This window comes from Candoia aspera, chromosome 14 (assembly GCF_035149785.1).
Source record: "Candoia aspera isolate rCanAsp1 chromosome 14, rCanAsp1.hap2, whole genome shotgun sequence".
Classification (NCBI taxonomy): Eukaryota; Metazoa; Chordata; class Lepidosauria; order Squamata; family Boidae; genus Candoia; species Candoia aspera.
The window spans coordinates 6,738,415-6,759,977 of NC_086166.1; the positions used below are offsets into that span (position 1 = coordinate 6,738,415).

Here is a 21,563-nt window from a genome sequence, read left to right on the forward strand (position 1 = left end):
ACGTGCCAGATTCAGTTAATGTAGCCTTACAATAAAGTAGAATTAGCTCATCAGGTCCTGCTTCCTCTCTGATCTACCTGGAAGGCTGACATCAATCAGTGCCTTGCCAAAAAAATCCAAGAGGCTTTTTTTTGTTTTTGCTTTTGAGGACCTTCATTTATTCAAAATGGCTCTTGGATTGTTCAGGCACTGCTACACACCTAGGAACAATGATGACTTCTTCCTAGGTCTTACGCATTAAAAAAAAAAGCAAACTACACTGTGGTAAGCCATGGTTTTTATTAAACTATGATTGCCTAAGAGGCCACAATAGCATGACGGACCAAAGATTTAATCAAATCTAAGTAAATCCAGCCTCTGCAAACATCGTTTTAGCCTTCTGGGACCTTTTGCTGCCTTCTAACTAGGTGTCCCCGGTTCTCCAAACACCTTACCTGCTGGTTTCTTTGAAGCCAGGTGCTCTCTGGACAGGTTGTACACTTTTTCCAGCCTGGAAATAAGAGGAAAGGAAAACTCGTCTCTGGAAGCATGTTGACCGGATTTGTTAGCAACCGCCAGGAACCTGCAGCACTTCAAATCCAAAGTGGAACAGGTGTTTTGGGGTCAGCATCTCTTACAGGAAAATGTGTGTTTTCCCAGACTCACACAGTAGAGGTGCAATCCCAGGAAAAGGTATGTTTAAGTTCAGGGGCCACCAATCAGGCACACTGCCGGCGCTTCCTTCACTGAAATGCGTTTTCCCTGGCAGAATGCAGTTACCGTGTGAACATAGGGAAAGAGGCAGCTTCTTTAAGGTAGTCTGATATGCTAGTTATTGCTGTGTGCGCACACACACACACCTGCTCCAGTGCATCATTTTGGCTTCAGAGCCATGACAGTTTTTTAAAGCAACCCCCTGCAATCTGGTTTTATTTATTTATTTTTTATCCTGCCTTTATTACTTTTATAAATAACTCAAGGCGGGGGACATACCTAATACTCCTTCCTCCTCCTATTTTCCCCACAACAACAACCTTGTGAGGTGGGCTGGGCTGAGAGAGTGACTGGTCAAAAGTCACCCAGCTGGCTTTCATGCTTAAGGTGGGACTAGAACTCACAGCCTCCTGGATTCTAGCCTGGTGCCTTAACCACTAGACCAAACTTTTACAGGTAGTCCTTAACTTATGACCACAGTTGGGACCGGAACTTCTGTTGCTAAGTGAGGTAGCCATTAAGTGAGTCATGCCTGATTTTATGACCTTTCTGCCATGGTCATTAAGTGAATCACGTGGTCATTAAACAAATCTGGCTTCCCCCATTGACTTTGCTTACCAGAAGCTGGCTGGGAAGGTTGCAAATGGCAATCACGTGACTCTGGGATGCTGCAACTGTTGTAAATCCAGGCTGGTTGCCAAATGCCTGAATTTTGCTCACGTGACTGCAGAGACACTGTGGCGGTCCTAAGCGTGCGGACTGGCCGCAAGTCACTTTTCCCAACACCATTATAACTTTGAATGGTCACTAAACAAATGGTCATAAGTTGAGGACCATCTGTATTAACAAGTATCCTAGACTGCAGGAAAAAGTGTGGCAGGGAAACTAATACTCCTCTTTCTGTTTTATTTCTCCCCCTGCTGTAAAAAATAAAAAATAAGGGAAAGTAAAGTAAATTATTTACTTGGCCTGAATACCCATCCAAAGCATTTTTTGCCTCTGCACCACATCTGGATGCTTCTTTACAAAATCTTCATCATAGCGGAGCTTGAATTCCCACCCTTGGTTTATCCTCAAGAAAGAGACGTGCTCCAGGAAATCTTTCACATCTTCCGGGCCAAGCTGCACAGACAAATTAAATTCCTTTTAACTTGTTTTCAGAAGAGGTGGGCTAGCCTGTTTTTTTGCAAAACAAATATTGTTATGGGCACCGGCATCACTGGATGAGCGAAGCCAAGTTTAAGAGAACGGGCTTGGGGCAGGGTGAACGAAAGGAAATCTATTGAGCCTCCATACCGAACACCCTGGGTTGGCTTCTCCATTTGGGGAAACGGTCAAATCCAACTGGGCTGCCAAACTAGCAATGCTTCGCTAGTGATTTCCAACGGCATGAAATCAGGTCGGGAGGACAGAGCTGACGGTGAAAGGAGGTCCATACAGCAAACGTCCATTTCTAACTTTTGCACAAGCTGTGTATTTATAACTTGCTTTCAAATATTTAGCTGCAGTTCTAATTAATCGGACAGAGAAGACAACGGCGTTTACGAGCATAAGGGTCATCCCAAGTGTTGGGGCGTGGTCCGACAAAGAGAAAAGCGGGAGACTGGACTACGCCTTAACAGATGCAAACTCTCGTTCCAAGGAGGAACCTGTTACCACTTGTTTATGAGCTCAGATATGCATGTGTGCATGCACGAACACACACATATACATATTAAAAAAGGCAAGCTTATTTGCTTCTCCAGTATTGGGGTGTGGGTGCAAATCACATTTCAAACACCGCAGTAATAAAAAGACTCATCAGTGGAATTTTTGCAATGGCGCTTGTGTGATTGCACGCCCTCTCCGAAAGGTCTGGCTCTGCCTTTTCAAGTTTCAACTCCACCATGGGACTAAGAATAAGAGGCAGAGAAAGTTTTGACTCCAAGGAGGACAAGCTAGGATCTGGAGTGTGGGAAAGTTTATTTCTAATGGGGAAGCCTCCGTGCGTTCCCTCTTTGCTGCTTACTGTGAAAGCAAGTTAACTACTATCTCTAAGAATATATAGAGATCACTCTATGCCCTTCTCCACCTTTTGACCCTGGAGGAGACCTTGAAATATTTCTCAGGCCTCAGGGAACCCCTGCACATTCAGGCTCAGAGATAGGCCAGAAGTTGCAAAATGATTATATTCATTTCATGGGTAAGCCCGTCTAGATGCATGAACAGCGTTCGTCAACTGAAAACAAAGAATGAAACTTACCTCTTTCATGTGCAGTTGCCCGAATTTGAAATAACTTTTTTAATAAATTGTGATCTCCCAGGGAACCCCTAGTGACCTCTCGTGGAATACTAGGGCTCCATGGAACCCTGGCTGAGGAACCCTGCCCTAAGAGCTAGCGATACTATCATTTTAAAACAGTATAAATCAAACTTGGATTGCTTGTCACAGGATGCTACAAAACAGATCAGTCCTCCAGTCTTGGGCACGATGCAATTTAGCAACATGCAGAAGGCCATAGGATCTCCAGTCCTAATTTATGCATCCTAGATCCTTCTCTGTCATCAAATCTGGGCCACCAGCCTGATGATGTGTGGACTTCAATTCCCAGAATCCCCCAGCCAGCACAGCCGTTGCAGAGAATTCTGGGAAGTGGTCTATCCCTCTGGAAAGAGACCCAGTTGGGAAATGCCGACAAGCAAAATTTGGGGAGTCCTGCCTTGAAGAACACAGTTGATGCAATATCACCTAGCCTGATAAAAACGAAGGTCTATGAAGAAACTTACTTTTGTTACAGCTGCAATTTCTTTCCGTACCACCCATCGATCCTGGGTGAACTTCCAGATCTGAAAAAGAAGGAAGCAATCAGACCTGATGTACTTACCCAACCCTTTCCCCAAAGAGGGGAAATTAAAATCTGACCTCAGAGAAAGGACATTAAACCAGCGTTTCTCAACCTTGGCCACTCGAAGACGTGTGGACTTCAACTCCCAGAATTCCCCAGCCAGCATTGGGTGTTTTGGTACTCACAACAAAGTCCCTCCCTCGGCAAAGGACTTCGGCTGGGACGCCACTGTGTGGGCTGGACGTATCTTTTGGGTAAAGGATGTCACTGTGGGGGAGATAAATATTTATTAGCTGCAGTGCCCCCCTGGCAACTAGGGCAAAAATTCCAGGCACCGACCCAGCCCCATCTTGCAACGCAAAGGCATTCCAAAGGTAAACCAGAGGCCTTTGTAATGAAATGGATTAAAATTTAATTTTTAGCATTCTTTTTTAAGCCTTGGGCACCATCACCCAAGTTTTAAAAAAAGTCTGAAATCTTGCACGATTTTTGTGATCTCCCTGAGATTTGGATTTACTGAGATATCGTGAGATTTGGGGTTCCTGCAAGATTTCTTTTCATTTAATTGTGGAGGGCTGTGGCTGCCATTTTAGGATCTGGCCTGTATTTTTGGACCTAACAGCACTACACTGCCAGTCCTTCCTTCAGTTGCAATCCTACATTGAATTAGATGCAATCCATCTATATTCTGATCAATCACCACTTCATTTTAAGGAAGTGGATTCTTTTTATTCATTTACATTTGTGTATTATAGGCTGGAAGGACTTCCCAAGGGCAAAACTGATCCTTCGCAGCCCAGCGAGGTCAGCGGGGACTCTAAAAGCTAATGTTTTCAAAAAATGCAATGGTGAAGAAGCTAGTAGACTGTAGAAATCCATCCTGCTTCCTCCAGCTGGACTCTCGAGATGCATCTGACCCATCGTAGTCCTGGGAGGGTGCCAGACTAAAGTTGCCCGGGCTGAGTTGAACAGTTAAATTAAAAGAAGTAGAGAAAGGGGTATCCCAGGGGAACTGACCCAGAAGGTCGCTGTAGAAGGCAGAGATTTCCAGCATGCTACTGATCTAGCAGGAAGTGCTCTGATTTTGTTCGTCTACTTTGATTCATTAAACCAAACTGATTGATCCAGCCACCCGTCTCACAGATGAGACTCTGGGTGGCCCACAAGCATAAACAATAAAAAGAATATCCATAAAATGTAAAGAACCAACAATGAAGAGTGAGAATAAACCCCAGGCAGCAGGACAACCATGCACGGGCCGTCCAGCCTCCTCACCCCCATGCCCTGGAGCACATCCAGGTCTTCAACTCCTTGTGGAAGGCTGGCGGGTTGGGGCCAACCTCATCTCAGAAGAATGGAGTTCCAGGGGGCAGACAGAAAAGGCCCACTTCCTAGGCCCCATTATATTTATTTATATTTCTTTCTTTCTTTCTTGAATTTATACTGCCGCCCATCTCCCACCGAAGAGGGACTCCGAATATGGCATTCTTTAACTGAGGGGACCTGGAGCGTGCGCCTGCTGTTGGACCTGGTGGAGCATGGAGAAGCAACTGAGGAGAAGAAATCCCACAGGTAATCCGGCCCCTCGCCACAAAAGGCCATATAGGTGACAACCAGAACCTTAGATTCCACCTAGAAGCAACGCAACTCGCAAACAGAGGTGTAACGTGGGCGTGCAGAGGTGCAGCCATAACTGCCCAGTTTCCCGCCTTCTGCACCAGCTGCAGCTTTCGGACAGTCTTCAAGGGCAGCCCCATGTAGAGCACACTGCAGTAGCCCACTCAGGAGGCGACTAAGGCTTCAGTGACAGTGAGCAGTGCCTCCCAGTCCAGGAAGGGGTGCAACTAGCGCACAAAACAATGCTGTGCAGAAGCCCTCCTGGCCACAGCTGCCACCTGCTCTTCGAACAGGAGCCGGGAGTCCAGGAGGACCCCCAGGTTGTGCACCGCTTCTGTTCGGGGTGGTGCAACTCCTTCCAGCCGTCCCAGGTAGACCCAACAGGAAATACAACCAGATGAGCTAATTCTACTTTGTTGTAAGGCTACTTAACAGAATCTTGCAAGTCTGAAAGTACAAATCTCCCCCCGTCTCCTTACAACCTGAAAAGTTAGGGAGGGACCCCTCTGAGTTGCTTTCTCCTCCCATTATGCAGCTGTGGGCTCTGCCCTCTCTTATCTGACCGTTCCCTCGGCAGCATCTCTTCGCCCCGTCTCCCAAGGTCTTTCTCACATACCGTTACACCAAAGATGGGAAGAGAGGGCTTCCCCACCAGGAACCTAGAGGCATGCACACCGTTCCCCCTCCAACTCTGCCCCAATGTTTCTCTCTCCCAGTGTTTCTCAACCAGCCTTGCATTCAAGAGAGATCTGAAGCCAACTTTCTCAGCAGAACGCCCAGCATATTTTATCAGCCAGCATTGCTCCAGGCAGCGAGGGCCATAACTTAGTTAATCCTCAACACCAAGGCTCCAAAGCAAAATGTGAGCCACCTTGAGGCAGCCTCCCAGGTTTAAAAGAACACCAAGCACACACACCCTTTGGTTACACATGGATTTCAGAATTTGTAAGGGCCCTTTTCAATGTTTTTGGCCCCCCCTCTTGGACTATATCGTTAGCCCCAGCTCCTGTTTTCGCAATGCCTCTGGGAAGCTCATAACCAGATTAGGCATTTGGCGTTTCCTTCCTGCCCTTAGAACCAAGGTGGGTATTTATATCATCTCCTTCTGACTGAACCTGATACTCCCTTCGCCCTTCTTGTGGCAGGGAGTTCCAGAGTTGAATTCTCTGAACCAGAATTATGTATATTGGGTTTTATGGATGTGGAATTAGAAAAGAAATATAGGAAATTAATATTGTATGTGATAACTGCATAAAGGTGATTGTATGCTTATAGATGGAAAAGTAATGAAATACTTAACAGTGGAAGACTGGATTATAAAAGTAACTGAAGCTGCTGAAATGGCAAAGCTGACCAGTCTGGTTGGGGAAAAAAACGACAAAGACTTTTTTGAAAGACTGGAACCCTTGTACGGACTTTTTGTTGAAAGAAGAAAAGACTGAATTGATGATTTAGGTATTAAAAAGGGCCAAAGAGCGTAGGGAAAAGAGTAAGATGGTAATTACTTGATAGAAAGAAGTAGGGAAGGCATAATAATGCTTTCTTTTTACTTTTTTTCTTTCTCTCTCTCTCTCTCTCTTTTTTTTGTATACTTTTACTTTTCCTTAACCAATGCCTCCCCAGGCCTGATTTTACTCACCAACCCTGCCTCCTTTATTTTGGCTTCTTTTCCAAAACCCCAAACCTTGTCATCTGCCCTCCACAGGGTGGGCTGCACCTGGCTCTTACAGTGGGGAGAAGAGATTGGATGCTGAGCTACCCCCAAGTTGTGGGGAACTTTATTTTTTTATTATTATAATTTTATTATAACTTTTTTAAGTGGTTGGAAGAGAGTCTCCTGATGTTTGCTGTTTTGCATGATTTTCCACTTCCTTCTGCATGCAGGGAATAAGCCTCTCCGAGTGAATAAAATGGAAACATTAAAATCAATGTTAAAAAGCAATATAGCCACCCAGAGTTGCTTGTCTGTGAGCTGGGTGGCTATAAAAATTTGAAAAATAAATTTGACAATAAATCGACACTTCCAGTCTCCAGCACCTTCAGGGTGGTACATGTAGAGAACCTCTGGATTTTATTACAGCCTCGCTGTCCTGTTGGACTACGGCTCCCAGAAGCCACAGGGCCCACCCTGGCTGGTAATTTAGGGATTTGCAGGCCAATCTGCAATCTGCAAGACACCATGCAATCAAATAAAACTTTTTCTTTTACCTTTTCACCACCCAGTTCCCCTGGACTAGCAGCGCCACCTGCTGGATGCTTCGCAAAACTGCAGTCGGATCTGTCCCGGAGGCCAAGAGGCTCATTAAACTGGCAAACGCAATTACTTTCACTGCAGAGGGAAAAAGCAGGGATCCATCAGCACCTGAGAAAGCAGGAATCAACAATACCCATAATCCCCCAGCCAGCAAGCCCTGCAAAATAGGGAAAGCGGGGAGCAACAGGAAGGGCTGATCAAGACCTGATGCTAAGAACCCAACCCAGGATTCATCATGGGCCAAATCCAGGAGGGGCTATTCTCAACCAAAGCATCCTGGTTAATACTTGGATGGGAGACCACTTGGAAATCACAACCCGTGAGCTAGAATAGGAAGTTGAAAAACTTCCCCCCAAAGGCAGTAACAAATACCGTTCCCAATAATGGGCCAGTCCTTGAACCCTACAAGCTTTTGCCACTAACCGCAGACCCACTTGCTTGCTTCAGCGGGCAAAATACTCTAGTTAAGGGAAAATTTGGGGGGAAGAAGAGAAATAACAGAACGTACCATTTTTCATCAAAATCTTAATCTGATCGGCCAAAGGGAGTGTCCTCAGCTGAGCCATAGACAGCACGTTGCTTGGAGCTACAGGCTTTTCCCTGTTTGCAAAATAAACATTTTTTTAAAAAAAGTAAACCACTGACCAACATTGAATCCTGAGATCTGGATATTCCAAGACAAACACTCCAAAGAGAAAATAGAGATGACGTTGGGATCTATCAAACCCACCGTGATGACACACACTTGGTGATGGTCACATCCAAATTATACAGTGCAAGCCATATATGCAACGATGTCACCATGCACCCGTCCCTTACTCTTTCCTTGTGTCCCCACAGATGCCCCTGAAGAAGCAACCCAGTTTTCAACACATTTAACCCAAGAAGATATGCCAGATTCCGGCAAACCACCAATCTGTTCATCTCAGTTCCCATCCACCCCCAAGGAGTTTATGACCAGTGAGATGCACTCAATGACAACTCCCATCATCTCCCACCATGGTTGGGGCAACACAATTTGGAAATCCAAGGAAGTTTGGAGACCTTTCACTGAGAGAGTTGCAAAGGCCATGACTAGCCCACCCATCATGGCTTAGCACTGAATGCAGGCCACTATGGTAGCCTCGAACTATGGTTAAAAATCCCAGCTTAGTGATTCCATGTAAACCTAGCCTGTACGGCTCATCTTCAGAAGGAACCGTGAAGGACCTGGGGCCAAGTGAGTCTGGTCCATTCTTCAGGATGGGGAGAAGGTTAAACTACCAGTCATACATAGCGAAGGACGTTTAAGAAGTTACATAATTTTAGGTTTTTCCCCTGAGAATGGGAGAGATCCCAAGTGACTTACTTCTCTTCCTGTACGCTTGGTGGGACCAGCATCATCAAGTATTCACTGTGGAGAGAGAAGAAGGAATACAGGTTCGCCTTGAGAAGACAACCCATCAGAATTGTCCAAGCCAATCAACTGGATAAACTGTGGGGCATATTGACCTGAGTTTTTATAAGCAACAATACTGCCAATATTCCTGCAAGAGGAATGATGGCTCAACAGCTCTGTGTCTCCTCCTGAGTAGCCCAACTGACCTTAGCTGGGGGAAATGGACATGATTCCTATTATTTCTCTTCTCCCCTTCCAAATGGCTGGGTGGTTGGTTTTTCCTTCTTTATTTTTTAATTTCTCTTGGTAGAATGTGATAAGGATTTGTTGTTGTTATTGTGGGAATTCTACAGCTTTTCAGGATGGGGGAGTAGATTTTGTTCCTTATTTGCAGCACTGTAAGATCAGGGATAATGTTGACAATCATGGATCATTGTCAAATTGCTTTTGAGCGATGGGAATGGAAGTGGTAGTGATATTCTTATATTCTACCAGTCAGTTCAAAGATTACGTTGCTTGGATAGCAGGACAAACAATGAATAGATCTGCAAGTGGTTAAAGTGTGAATATTCACCCAACAATGGTTAGATCTGTAGACTCTAGAAGTTGAAGGAACAATTTCATTCACGTCCTACGCCATAAATCCATAAATGCCATCAATCCAATGGGAATTTCATCCGCGGTGTTCAAAATCCACTGCCTCAAGAACCACTAAATTGAGAGTTCACCGTATTTCTCAAACAAGGAACAATGGATTGTGATGATGGGTCAATTAATTTTGTCAATTGTCAATCAATCAATCAATCATCACAAACTTGTGATGATTGGTCAATTAATTTTGCTACAGAGAAAGTAAGTTGTCAAAGATCCTGGCCAGTAATCAAAGCAGTCCATTATTAGTTGCATGAATTCAAATTACAGCATATTCATGAAACCAACTTTCTCTTCTCTGGAGCTTCCCAGATATGTTGGAACACCACCTCCCATTATTCCCAGCTAGCACTGCCATCATGGGAAAGCCTGGGAGGTGTAACCCCAAAACAGCCAGAAGAAACCACATCTGCAAAGGTTGATCCATACTGACCTATCGTGCTCCTGCCCAAAGCCATGTTTTCCTTACCTTGGTGATTTAATTAATTCCGTGTTCCCAGCCATGCTGTGACCTTGACTGAATAAATACTGGCGCTCATGCTCAGAACGGCTGTCCTAGGAGAAATGGAAGGGGAAGCCCAAAGTTCATCACCAGGGATGGATTCCACCAGCTTTAATGGCCATTTCAGGCCCAATAAAACATGGAGTGGAACAGCTGGGATTCTCTGCCCATTGCACGAAAATATACTGGCAGGAGCTGAAGAGCTAAGCTTAAACCCTTTTTTCCTATTCAGAAAAAGGAGCAGAGCTTTTTACAAAGGAAGGAAGGAAGGAAGGAAGGAAGCTATATGTATTCAAGGAAGGAAGGAAGGAAGGAAGGAAGCTATATGTATTCAAGTAAGAAAGGAAGGAAGCATCAACTTGTAGCCCCAATGCCACGCAAGGTCCTCAAATTCCCCTTTCCTCATCCCTAGAACCAGCTCTGCTTGAGAGTGTTGAAAATGGCCAGCACAGTTTCTTGCCGTGTTGAAGTGAAAAACACACCCAAACTGGCACAAAGTTATTTGTTTCTTTTAAGAAAAACCAAGAACACCCCCTAAAACATGATAAAAATCAGAAATTTTGGCTCCACCCTCGAGATCTGGCTCCACCCACTGTGGTCCTTTCTCCCCCCTCTGCCAAACCACTTACTGCTACCTTTTTCTCCTTAAAGTCCATTCTCTCCAAACTGTTACGCAAACCCCGCCAACTATAGATCATTCAACAAACTACGGCTAACCAAACCACAGTTTAACATGCTGTACGAACACAGCTCTGTAGACCTACCTTCAAACCGTAATAATGGAGGTGAACCCAGTGTTCTTCTGCTTGTCTTTTTTGCAGGAATTCGTAAGACTGAACCCGCCGTTGGCGGGCCTGCTCCGACTCTGGGCGGGAGAACCTCACCTGAAAAAAGACACCCTTGTTGTTATGGGATGGGATCAAAACTCCCAGCATGATGGGAGCGGGTGAAGACCCCATTTTCCAAACAACTGAAATCTCCTTTGCAACAGCAAGCAAAGAACATAAAGAATTGAGAGATACAGGTAGTCCTCGCTTAACAACCACAATTGGGACTGGAATTTTGGTTGCTAAGTGAAGTGGTCATTAAGCAAATCCGACCCGATTTTACAACCTTTTTGTGGTGGCTGTTAAGCAAATCACTGTGGGCATTAAACAAACCATGTGGTCATTAAGTGAATCATGCAGTTCCCCATTGATTTTGCTTGCCAGAAGCTAGCTGGGAAGGTCAAAAATGGTGATCATGTGACCATGGGGACGTGGCAACGGTCATAAAAGCAAACTGGTTGCCAAGTGCCCAAATCTTGATCATATGACCACGGGGAGGCTGTGACGGTCACAAGTGTGAGATAAGTCAGTTTTCCCAGCACCATCGTAAGTTTGAACCATCACTAAACAAATGGTTGTTAAGTGAGGACTACCTGTGTTGAAGCCAAAATGATTCCCATAAAACTCTGGGCAGCTATTCACCAGGAACCAAAATATATATAAAAAACACACCAAAGATACAGCAGACTGGAAGAGCAAAGTAATAGTAATTTTTAAAAAGCAAGTAACCGCCCCCCCAAAAAGAAACCAAAAGGGGGCAACTTCTTATACTCCTGGGAGTTAGGGAGGTGTCTGAGAACATCTTGACCTACCGTGATTTGCTTGACATCTTCCTCAGCTTCATCCTGGGATGAATCACCATCTGCAATAAGAAAAAGGAGAATGTTAAGCCTAAAGCATCTTGACAGTCAAGCTTTCTGCAAGTGGGAACGAACACCAACCGCGTTGGATGGATTTTCACAACTGCAAAGGAAATATAGGAAGATACAGGCAGTCCTCGACTTATGACCATTTGTTTAGTGACCATTCGAAGTTACGATGGCACTGAAAACAGTGATTGCAACCGCTCCTTGCATTTAGGACCATCGTAGGATCCCTGCAGTCACGTGATCAAAATTCAGGCACTCGGCAACTGGCATGGATTTACAATGGTTGCAGCATCCCAGGGTCAGGTGATCGCCATTTGCGACCTTCCCAGGCAGCTTCTGACAAGCAAAGTCAATGGGGGAAGCTGGATTCACTTAACAACCATGTAATTCACTTAACAACTGCAGTGAATCACTTAACGACTGCTGCAAAAAATTGTAAAACTTAGTGTGACTCACTTAATGACCGCCTCGCTCAGCAACGGAAGTTCTGGTCCTAATTGTGGTCCTAAGTCGAGGACTACTTGTAGCCTGTTTAGCCAGAGTGCGAAATTAGCTGAATTTGGAAAGCCAATAAGCTGGATGTGTGTGAATTGTAATTCCTTTCTGTTGCTCCTCCCCAGCATGTTGCTTCCAAGATGGGAGACTGAACTGGGGAATCATCGATTTTTCCCTATCCAAGGCTCTTCTTGCAAGCGAGCCGAGTTGCCAAGGCTCTTGAAAGAGTGCCAAAATCTGTCATGTTCACTGTTCCAATGTTCCTGGTACATCGTAACGTTTCGCATGTCCTTTGCCTGATACGTGTTTGATCTCAGGAGGGAGGAGGATTCCTCTTCGGGGAGTTGTTATCTCTTGGCTGCTGGGTTGGAATGTGTTTGGGTTATCTCGTGTTCAAGGTTGTTTTCCCAGGATGTGTGGAAAATGGTGAACAGCACCTGGGAGGGGGGTGGTTGCTGCAGTTGGGCGAGGGGAGGGATTACGTTGGGAGCCGAGGGTTTTTAGTTTGTATTTGGCGCGCTTTTAGTCATTCTCAGCTTTCTCTGTATTTGCATACTATTCTTCCAATAAATCAGATATCATTAAGTATCTGCTTGTGAGTCTGAGTATATCAGGATAGGCAATCATTACAAAATCTCACAATTATGCCTCACATGAATGGCGGGCACTCCTGAGATCGTGACAGTGCCAGAATTCAGCCACTGAATGCAATCTGTTTGTTTATGTTATTTTATTTATCAAATTTTTAACGCCGCCCATCTCCCACTACAAGGAGGGACTCTGGGCGGTTTTACAACAGAACAAAATTTAAAATTCAATATCCGTATAATACAACAAATATAAATATATAAATATAAATAGACAATAAAATATAACACGCAACAACATCCCAATGGCTAAGGTTGTATCTCAGTCCATGAGTGTAAAGGCCCTTCTAAGGCGCTAGCCGTCCCCACGAATGACTGTTCCCCTTCCCACTCCATGCCTGATGACAGAACCAGGTTTTTAGTTCTTTATGAAAGTCCAGGAGCAAGGGGGCCTGTCTCACCTCGGGGGGAAGGATGTTCCAAAAGGCAGAAGCTACTGCAGAGAAGGCTCACTTCCGAGACCCCGGCAGATGGAACTCTTTTACAGACGGGGTCTGTAACATGCCCTCTCTGCATGACAATTGCAATTTGCAATTAAAACCTTCAACCAGCACGGGCTGTCCACCACGCCCTCTAGAAGGGTCCCAGCCTTGAATAAGCAGCCCTCAATGCATCATCACAAAAAGTCATCAGCCGTTAGTTCAGGTGCAGCCCAGAAACCTTATTAACCGTGCTTTGCAGCCCCAAAGCATTAAGAGCAATCCATCCCGGTTCAAACACACCCGGCCATTTTAAGGCTGGAGGTTGGCAATCTTCCCGGCCACAAAGAGAGAGAATCCGGCGTCCTACTCACGGTCATTAGCAGCCTCGCGTTCTCGGTATTTTGCGTCAGCTTTGTCCAAGTAGGCAAAACTTGGGCGCATTTGCAAGACCCCATGCAACGGGGTCAAGTGGAGTTCCCCTGCAACAGAATAAAGGAGCTTTTTCACAAGAGAAACAGCAGAGACTGGAACTTTAAGATGTGTGGACTCCAACCAATAGCTGGCTTGGGAATTCTGGGAGTTGATGTCCACACACCTTAAAGTCTCCACAGTTGAGAAACCCTGCCTTAGAAGCATTTGCGTGGGGAAGCTTGGAATAAACCTCCCGGCTTTTTAAATTAAGTGTGGATCTTAATTATTTTTTATAATTAATTATTTTAAGCTCCTGATTTTGGGAAGAAAGGCTGGCTGGGGAATTCTGGGAGTTGAAGAAGGCACATCTTAAGGTTTCTGAGGCTGAGAAACATTGATTTAAATATAGGCAGCCCTTGGGGAGACCGAGTTGGGGGGCAGTGGACAAGCAGAGATTTCAGCCTCCTGCTAGCTGCATTTAAACAATTCTGCTCAAGCAGGAAGGCTGCAAACTCAGTGGCTGCATTCATACCACCCGCTAAGCGTGGTTAGATCCTGATGGGGTTGGATGGTTCACACAAACTCAGCCGCTCAGGATCCTGTGCAAACCCAGCCTATGAATTAACCCAGCTGCCAGCTTGGGTGGTATGGAAATGCACCCAATTTTGCACCCAAGTTCAGAAGATTGTGGGTTTTTTTTAAATGGCGTATTTTGGAAACCCCAAAAGGCAGGCATAACATTCACCTTTTTTGTAGACAGCAGCTGCGTATCGTGAAATGTTGCTGATGGTCTGTGAGGAGCAGAAAGTTTGCTTGTCCATCAGCTTCCTGCAAAACAGGGAATACAGGACCTCAGACTAAAGGGGAAGAGCGTGCATTTTCAACACCCTCGATCCCCAAGGTGACGTCTGTGGGCACAATCTGCCCAAAGGCCGTTCCCTTGGGGATGCCCAGGCTCCATGTCCCTTTTGATTAGTTTTTTAAAGGTCATTTCATCTTTCGTTGGAAAGTCCCACAGAGCAGAGCTTGGTGGCTTGAACATTAGGGGCCAGGTATCCAAAGAAAACCTTGACTTAGCAGGCCAGCTGGAGGGAGGGAGTGTCCGCCATTCCCAATTATCCCTGAAATCCAAAAGGACATCATCCACACCAGTGATGTTGTCCTGCAATTCCCACCCTATGCCGCCAATACGTATATGCCATCAGCCCGGTGAGGATTTCATCCACTGCCTCAAGAGCCACTCAGCTGAGATCTCACCCCGTTTCTCCAAAAAGTGGAAACCAGATGGCAAAAGTAAAATAAAAATAAAAACCAGGTGCAAATATAAAGCACATGGCGTCTGCTGCTGCTGCTACTGCTGTTTTAACCTGCCAACAAACAGCCTGACGGAGATGGGATTCCACCCAGTTGAAACCGGGCGTCGATGAAAAGGCGACGCTTACGAGGAGTAGGTGCTGGTTTCGTCGGAACACGTGCCGTCTACGTTGAGGGCAATCTGCTCCCCTTTGCTGCGACAGTAGTTGGAATTCGAAGTGTCAATGGCCATTTCCAGTTCAACCTGAGCAACAACAGATTGATCAGCTCAACAGAGTGCCATTCCCTATTTGATCCCAGCAAGAAAGTAAAATCTCTAATAAGAGTGGAGTATTGGGGAAAACCATCCTGGGCAGGCTGAAATAATCGGATTCCTGGAAAGGTTTAGCCAGATACAGGGAGTGCTCACTTAACAACCATTTGTTTAGTGACGGTCCAGAATTACAACCAGTTCTCACACTTCTGACTGTTGCAGCGTCCCTGCAGTTATGTGATTACAATTTGGGCACTTGGCAACCAGTTCGCATTTATGACTGTCGCAGCGTCCGGTGGTCATGGGATCATTTTCAACCTTCCCGGCTGCTTTCTGGCAAGCAATGGGGAGCCATGTAATTCGCTTAATGACCACGTGGTTTGCTTAATGTCCACCACAAAAAGGTCGTAAAATCAGGTCAGATTCTCTTAATGACAGCTTCACTTAACCAAAATTCAGGTCCCAATTGTGGTCGTTAAGCGAGGACTACCTGTTGTTTCCACCATTAAAACTTCATCTTAGTTTTGAAACAAGCTCTTAATTTTTTTAAAAAAAGGTTTTAAAGTTACATCCAACCTTTTGTTGCTTCGGTTTGATCTTCGCTGAGAGATGAGTGACATCATCATAGGTCATCGAGGCTGGACGAATAGGATACTGCAACAAACCAAGATGCAACCTGAGTTAGTTTTAAAAGACTGTTTCAGCTATTTTTCTTTTTAAAAAAACTTGCATGAAAAAAATACCTGGAATAGATACAGTTTTTCTGACAGGCTTTTGGCCAGGTACACATCAATCTAACAAAAAAGACAGAAGACATATTTGAGGTTATTTTTTATTTACTTTCTAGATCTTTGATTTCAATCAAAGACTTTGCAAGGCATCTCACCAAAAATCACAATTTAGAAGAATAATTCAGAACAAAGCAATTAAAAATGCTGCATTGGTATAAAAAGAAGGGAATACATAATGGTGGGTTTCAAGCCTTCTTTCTAAAATGCAAAAGGGGGGTTGGCATAGTAATTGAAGCAGGAATTGGAAAGGTATCACCCCTAAAAAGGTGTTTCATTTGAAAATGATGCTTTGTTTGAAAATGAAGTCTCTTGCAAGAGAGGCTGGAATATAATCATGAAGCTCTGGATTTGCCAAGATAAAGCATCCCTTTTTTTCAGTTAGATCAGGCTTTCTCAACCAGGGTTCTGTGGCACCCTCGGGTTCCGCAAGAGGTCCCTAGGGGTTCCCTGAGAGATCACAATTTATTTAAAAAATTATTTCAAATTCGGGCAACTTCACATGAAAGAGGTAAGTTTCATTCTTTATTTCTAGTTGAAGAGCACTGTGAATGCATATAGACAGGCCTACCCATGAAACTAATAGAATAATTTTGTAACTTCTGGTCCATATTTGAGCCTGAATGGGCAGGGGTTCCTTCCTCGAGGCCTGAAAAATATTTCAAGGGTTCCTCCAGGGTCAAAAGGTTGAGAAAGGCTGAGTTAGAGCTTAACCTTCCTGGCACTTTTTGCACTCTGAAATTAGACTGGATATTAAGTTTTCACAGCAAAATGCAGATGTGCAGTTCACAGGGCAGGAAAACTTGGGTGTAGATCTAGCTGATAATTTGAGAGAAAAACTTACCATGTTTTCTATTGGGGGGAAAAGCTACAGTAGATCCTAAAGATGTTTTAAAACATGGTCACCACTTACCTCTTGTATAATAGGGTCATCTTCTTCATTTGCCATACTAGCATTGAAAGAAAATTGGCCTCGGGGTATTGTTCAGTGTAACCTGAAATAAAAACACAATCATCACATTGCTGGTCTCTTCATCACATCACTGGTCTCCTTCCAAACAAAGCGTTAATATAAAAGGTAACCAACAACGTCATTATTCTTAAATTTTCTCCTCCTCCTCCTCCTCCTCCTCTTGCGAAAGAAATGTTGAAAAGATCATTCTGTTCCTCTCTCATTCCTTTGTCTTCACCTCTTATCTTTCTTAGCCTTTTGTTTGCTTATTTGATTTCGGTCACAGATCAGCATAAAACTATTAACACAACAGCCACTCTGCAACAGAAATGAAAATAATCACATTGATAGAATAAAACAGTCATTTCCAACTCAATAAACTCATTCACACATTACTCCAAACCCTGATTTCCTTTTTTTATTTTGGATTTTCATTTTACTGAACACTTTAGAGAAGGGAGATAAACAAACAAGGGAAGAGAACAAAAAAGGGGATAAAGAATAAAATGGAAATGAATAAGCAAGGGATTTACAAGTGTCACAGAGCGTATAGTTTTCTAATGCATCATTCTTTCATTGGGTATAACTGAATATATTGTTTTAACAAACTAAGCATCACTTTTAAGCTCTAAGCAAGTGTTTCTCAACCTTGGCAACTTCAAGATGTGTGGACTTCAACTACCAGAATTCCCCAGCCAGCATGTTGAAGTTCACATCTTAAAGTTGCTAAGGTTGAGAAACACAGCTCTAAACAAAGCATGAATATCAGTAACTATGATCAAAACAGCTTAAATCTCTGACTGAGATTATAAACTCCAATAAATTTTACCTACATTACTAAACATCTGTTCTGATTTGGAAACGCTAACCCATGATGACTTTAACCATCATTGGTTGAACAAGCCACAAGTGGCTTATGGCTCAGGTTAAGAACGGGTGTCAGGGCTAAAAGACTCCCTTTCAATTCCTGACATACAGTGTTAAGCCACAATAACTGGTTTACACAGCATCTCAAACCAAGTACAAAGCCAACAAAGTTAATTGCAGCAAAATATCCATCCGCCCAAAGCTTGTGTGAAGACCAGAGGCTTGAACTTAGAAGGTAGGGAAATATACCAGTTTATTTCAGTTCCAATCAAGCCACTTTGGACTCCGCTGGAACATAAAGAAAACTGAAAACCCAGAGACTGTAACCACCCATGGGACACTCCAAATAAACGGAGAAAATTTAAAGAAGGTGGATACCTTTTGGTACCTTGGCTCCCATCTCCAAGGTAACGGTGGCATCAGTGGTGATGTGTGAGCGAGGGTGAATGTGGCCTGGCTGCGCTGGCAAGAACTCACCGGTGTGCTTTGCGACAAACAAATACCAACCCGTCTCAAATCTAAGATCTATAAGACGATGGTTGGCCCCGTGGCACTGTATGGAACCGAGTGTTGGGCAGCAACAAAGGGGATAGAGAGCCACCTCCATGTTATGGAAATGCGTATGCTCTGTTGGATATCGGGCATCTCCCTGCTTGATCACGTCACAAACGATGCCACCCAACAACAACTAGGCATGTCATTAATTACAGAGAAGGTGAGAGAAAGCCGGCTTCGTTGGTATGGACATGTCATTAGAGCGGAACCTTCCACTGTTGCCAAAATAGTTTACCATCTCAAAATCGATGGCTGGCGGCCACGTGGGCGACCGAGACAGAGGTGGCAAGACCCCATCAAAAAGGACATGCAAATCGAGGGTTTGCGCCCTGAAGATCGAGCAAAGTGGCGTTTCAGGATCCCGCAATAGCGGGAAAATGCTAGGAAGAAGAAGAATCAAGCCAGTGGGGGCCTAAAACAATTTTCTTGCACTCTGTGCTAACTTTTTGGCATATACTGGGTCCCAGTTGTCCCATTTTTGCAGGCCTCACTTTCTGTGCCTTTAGTATAATATACAGGACAAGAAATTCAAAAGTCGTGGTTAGGCCTTGTGCTATTACAGCTTGGTTTGGGTTTCAAAGGGACACCAACATTAACATTACTAGGGGAAGAGTTATATTGAAGGATCTCAATGGGACACTGGCTTATACTCCAAAACTATGGAATATGTCAGTTTATGAGGAACTCTGGCATTATGGAATTCGGGGTGCAGCAAAGAGAATAACCCCAACATAACCAGAAAGACTCTCCTGATTTTAGGGGTGACCCAGGATATGAGCTTGGTATCTATTTTTTGGAAAATCTCCAAGCCTTAAAAACAAGACATGTTACCTTGCTCTATGGCAGTGTTTCTCAACTTCGTCCACTTGAAGACGTGTGGACTCCAACTCCCAGAATTCCCCAGCCAACTTCTGGGAGTTGAAGTCCACATGTCTTCAAGTGGACGAAGTTGAGAAATACTGCTCTATTTACACCGATCATACACATTTTCGTTTGCTGGGTTTTTCAGCTATGTTTGATTCAGACAACCACTATAGTTTTTTCTTGTCCGGGGTAGCCTTTTTTCATTCCCCATTTTCCCCAATTCTCTCTCTGCTCAAGGTTGCAAACCAAGCTTAGGAAGTAGTGATCCATTCCCTTCTTAATCCATTTCTGAGCACTCAGAGGCCACAGCCGTCTCAGATCCCCAGGGACAACCCAGGACCAACCGAGTTGCCCAGCTGATGAATCTCAAGAACCCACTGACCACTCCCGGCCCACCAGCAATTCATCCGCCCCCCGGAAACCCCAGGAGGGGGCATGGCCCTTCTCCCTAAAAGGCAGGACATCAAAACACCCCAACTCATCTCTCCAAGGGTCCTTCCCCCAGGAGGCGCCACCAAATCCTTTTTCTTATTTCCGAGATGCCTCTCCTGAGCCAAACTCACAGCTACGGAGAGGGGAAAAATCCGATTATTCAGCTTAACTCACGGTTCAGCAGTGGCTTTCGCTCTTTTTTTAAAAAAAAAAGTGCTGGCAGCTAATGCCAGTAAGACCCCCGCTTGGGTCACACTCACGCACACGCCCCTTCCTGTAAAAATGAGGATTTCCCCCCAGCTGACTAACCAAGCTCTGCCTGACGAATGCAACGCAAGCAGCCGGTCCATGGGGTGATGTTCCCAGCCCTGCTGCCGTTTCATCACGGTGGGATGCCAGGGCGTCTCAACTCAGCCTAAACAGGGCTTTAAGAATCCGGGTTAAGGCCAGGGGACTCCGGCTGATGCAACCGCGCAAGCAAATCTGCAATCCGGACGTTGCAAGGTTCGGAGGAGGCTCCCTTGAGAAGCCTGACTTGCTCGCTCTTCCGGGGGGGGGGGGGCTGATCGACCCAGGGATGGGAGAGGGTGGGCGCTCCCCCCCCAGCTCGGGCCCTTCGCCTCTGCAATCCGAAGGGGGCATCGTGCCCCCACCACCCAACCCGGCCGGGCCTTGCAAATCTACCAACCTCCAGAGCGGGGGCGGGGGGGAGATCAAAGGAAAAGCAAAGGGCGCCTACCGCTTTTGCTCCAACCATGAACCCCTCGCTGCGCGGGGGGGCTGCTGCTTCGGTCTCCCCCCTTTCCGAACTGGACGCAACGTGCCCGCAAACCCGGATGTCAGCTCGCAGCCATGTTGGGGGAAACTCCTCCAAGCACGTGGGGAGGCTGGGTGCCGCCTCTTGTACCCATAATGCTCGCCCGGGAAGGGGGGAAGCGAGCACCAGGGGGCGCTGCAGACCTGCCTTTCTCCCGTGTGAGTGTTGGTTCGCGTGTTTTTTATATATATATCGATCTAGATGTGTGTGCACGCATGCATATATATGTCTAGCGCTGCGCGTGGGTTTGCAAAGACCCCTTTTTTAAAAGGGGACAAAATGTACTGGCAGCGGTGGGATTCGAACCCACGCCCCCGAAGAGACTGGAGCCTTAATCCAGCGCCTTAGACCGCTCGGCCACGCTACCTGCGTGAGAAAAAGATGGCTGCGGCGTTTATTCATCCCTGCAAAAGTATGTATATTTATTTATTTATTTATTTATTTATTTATCATTCAACTTTCTGTTGCCGCCCATCTCCCCCCGAAGTTCATTTTTCCAAGTCAGACATGCGCCTTTTCGCCCCCCCATGAAAAAAAAAGAGTACAGTGGTGCTGAAACAGGTCTTACGCGGGCTCTGCCCGGGAAGCGACGGATGATCCCAGGGCGAATTTTATTTTTCTTAATATTCGGGGAGGAACTGGCCCGAAGCGGGGGGAGAAACGTATCAGCGGCTCAGAACAGCGGAGATCAAAGGCGCGACAGAACGCGACGCTTCCGCTTTCCCCGCCGCGTTCCAAAGGCCATTGTGACGTCGGCGGATGGCGTCACGTGCTCCGTCCAGGCCCGGTTCTTCTGATCGGAACGGGAGGTTTAAGCCAAGCTCCTGCTGGTGCCGGAGGAATCCGGTCGGAGGTTTGTTTGCAAACTCAGCGCGATCTATTCAATAACACCACATAGGGATGGCTAGAGAAGGCAGGCTTAAGATGAGGGCTGTTTGCCCAAGAGAGCTGCGTTGAGCCTCCCTGGTCAGGAGCAGTGTACCCATAAATGCTAGTTGCAGAGGAGCAACTTCCTATCTGGTTGCTTCCACTGGCCTGCGGTTGGCCACTCTAGGCACTGGAGTATGAAGACATTGGCTCAAATCTACTCTGATTTAGTGGCACGTTTTTTTCTGTTCAGGGGTGTCTGC

General features: G+C 45.5%; 1 protein-coding gene and 1 non-coding gene across 2 annotated transcripts in view; both read right to left on the reverse strand.

The window, feature by feature from the left end:
- Positions 1–20,498, reverse strand: part of POLR3E (RNA polymerase III subunit E) — a 32,040-nt gene extending 11,542 nt beyond the window's left edge. Inside the window, exons 1-17 of the mRNA XM_063314737.1 lie at positions 20,356–20,498; positions 16,860–16,941; positions 15,902–15,952; positions 15,735–15,812; positions 15,034–15,149; positions 14,337–14,419; positions 13,552–13,659; positions 11,560–11,609; positions 10,685–10,804; positions 9,888–9,973; positions 8,738–8,782; positions 7,898–7,989; positions 7,344–7,464; positions 3,704–3,785; positions 3,460–3,519; positions 1,658–1,815; positions 435–490 (exon numbers count right to left, since the gene is read on the reverse strand). Coding sequence (XP_063170807.1) covers positions 435–490; positions 1,658–1,815; positions 3,460–3,519; positions 3,704–3,785; positions 7,344–7,464; positions 7,898–7,989; positions 8,738–8,782; positions 9,888–9,973; positions 10,685–10,804; positions 11,560–11,609; positions 13,552–13,659; positions 14,337–14,419; positions 15,034–15,149; positions 15,735–15,812; positions 15,902–15,952; positions 16,860–16,895 — 1,342 coding nt within the window. The 5' untranslated portion in view covers positions 16,896–16,941; positions 20,356–20,498. The remainder of the gene's footprint in view (positions 1–434; positions 491–1,657; positions 1,816–3,459; positions 3,520–3,703; positions 3,786–7,343; positions 7,465–7,897; positions 7,990–8,737; positions 8,783–9,887; positions 9,974–10,684; positions 10,805–11,559; positions 11,610–13,551; positions 13,660–14,336; positions 14,420–15,033; positions 15,150–15,734; positions 15,813–15,901; positions 15,953–16,859; positions 16,942–20,355) is intronic.
- A 220-nt stretch (positions 20,499–20,718) lies between these two features.
- On the reverse strand, positions 20,719–20,800 carry TRNAL-AAG (transfer RNA leucine (anticodon AAG)). The gene has a single exon. It is a non-coding gene; the product is annotated as a tRNA-Leu (tRNA).
- Between the last annotated feature and the right edge of the window lie 763 nt (positions 20,801–21,563).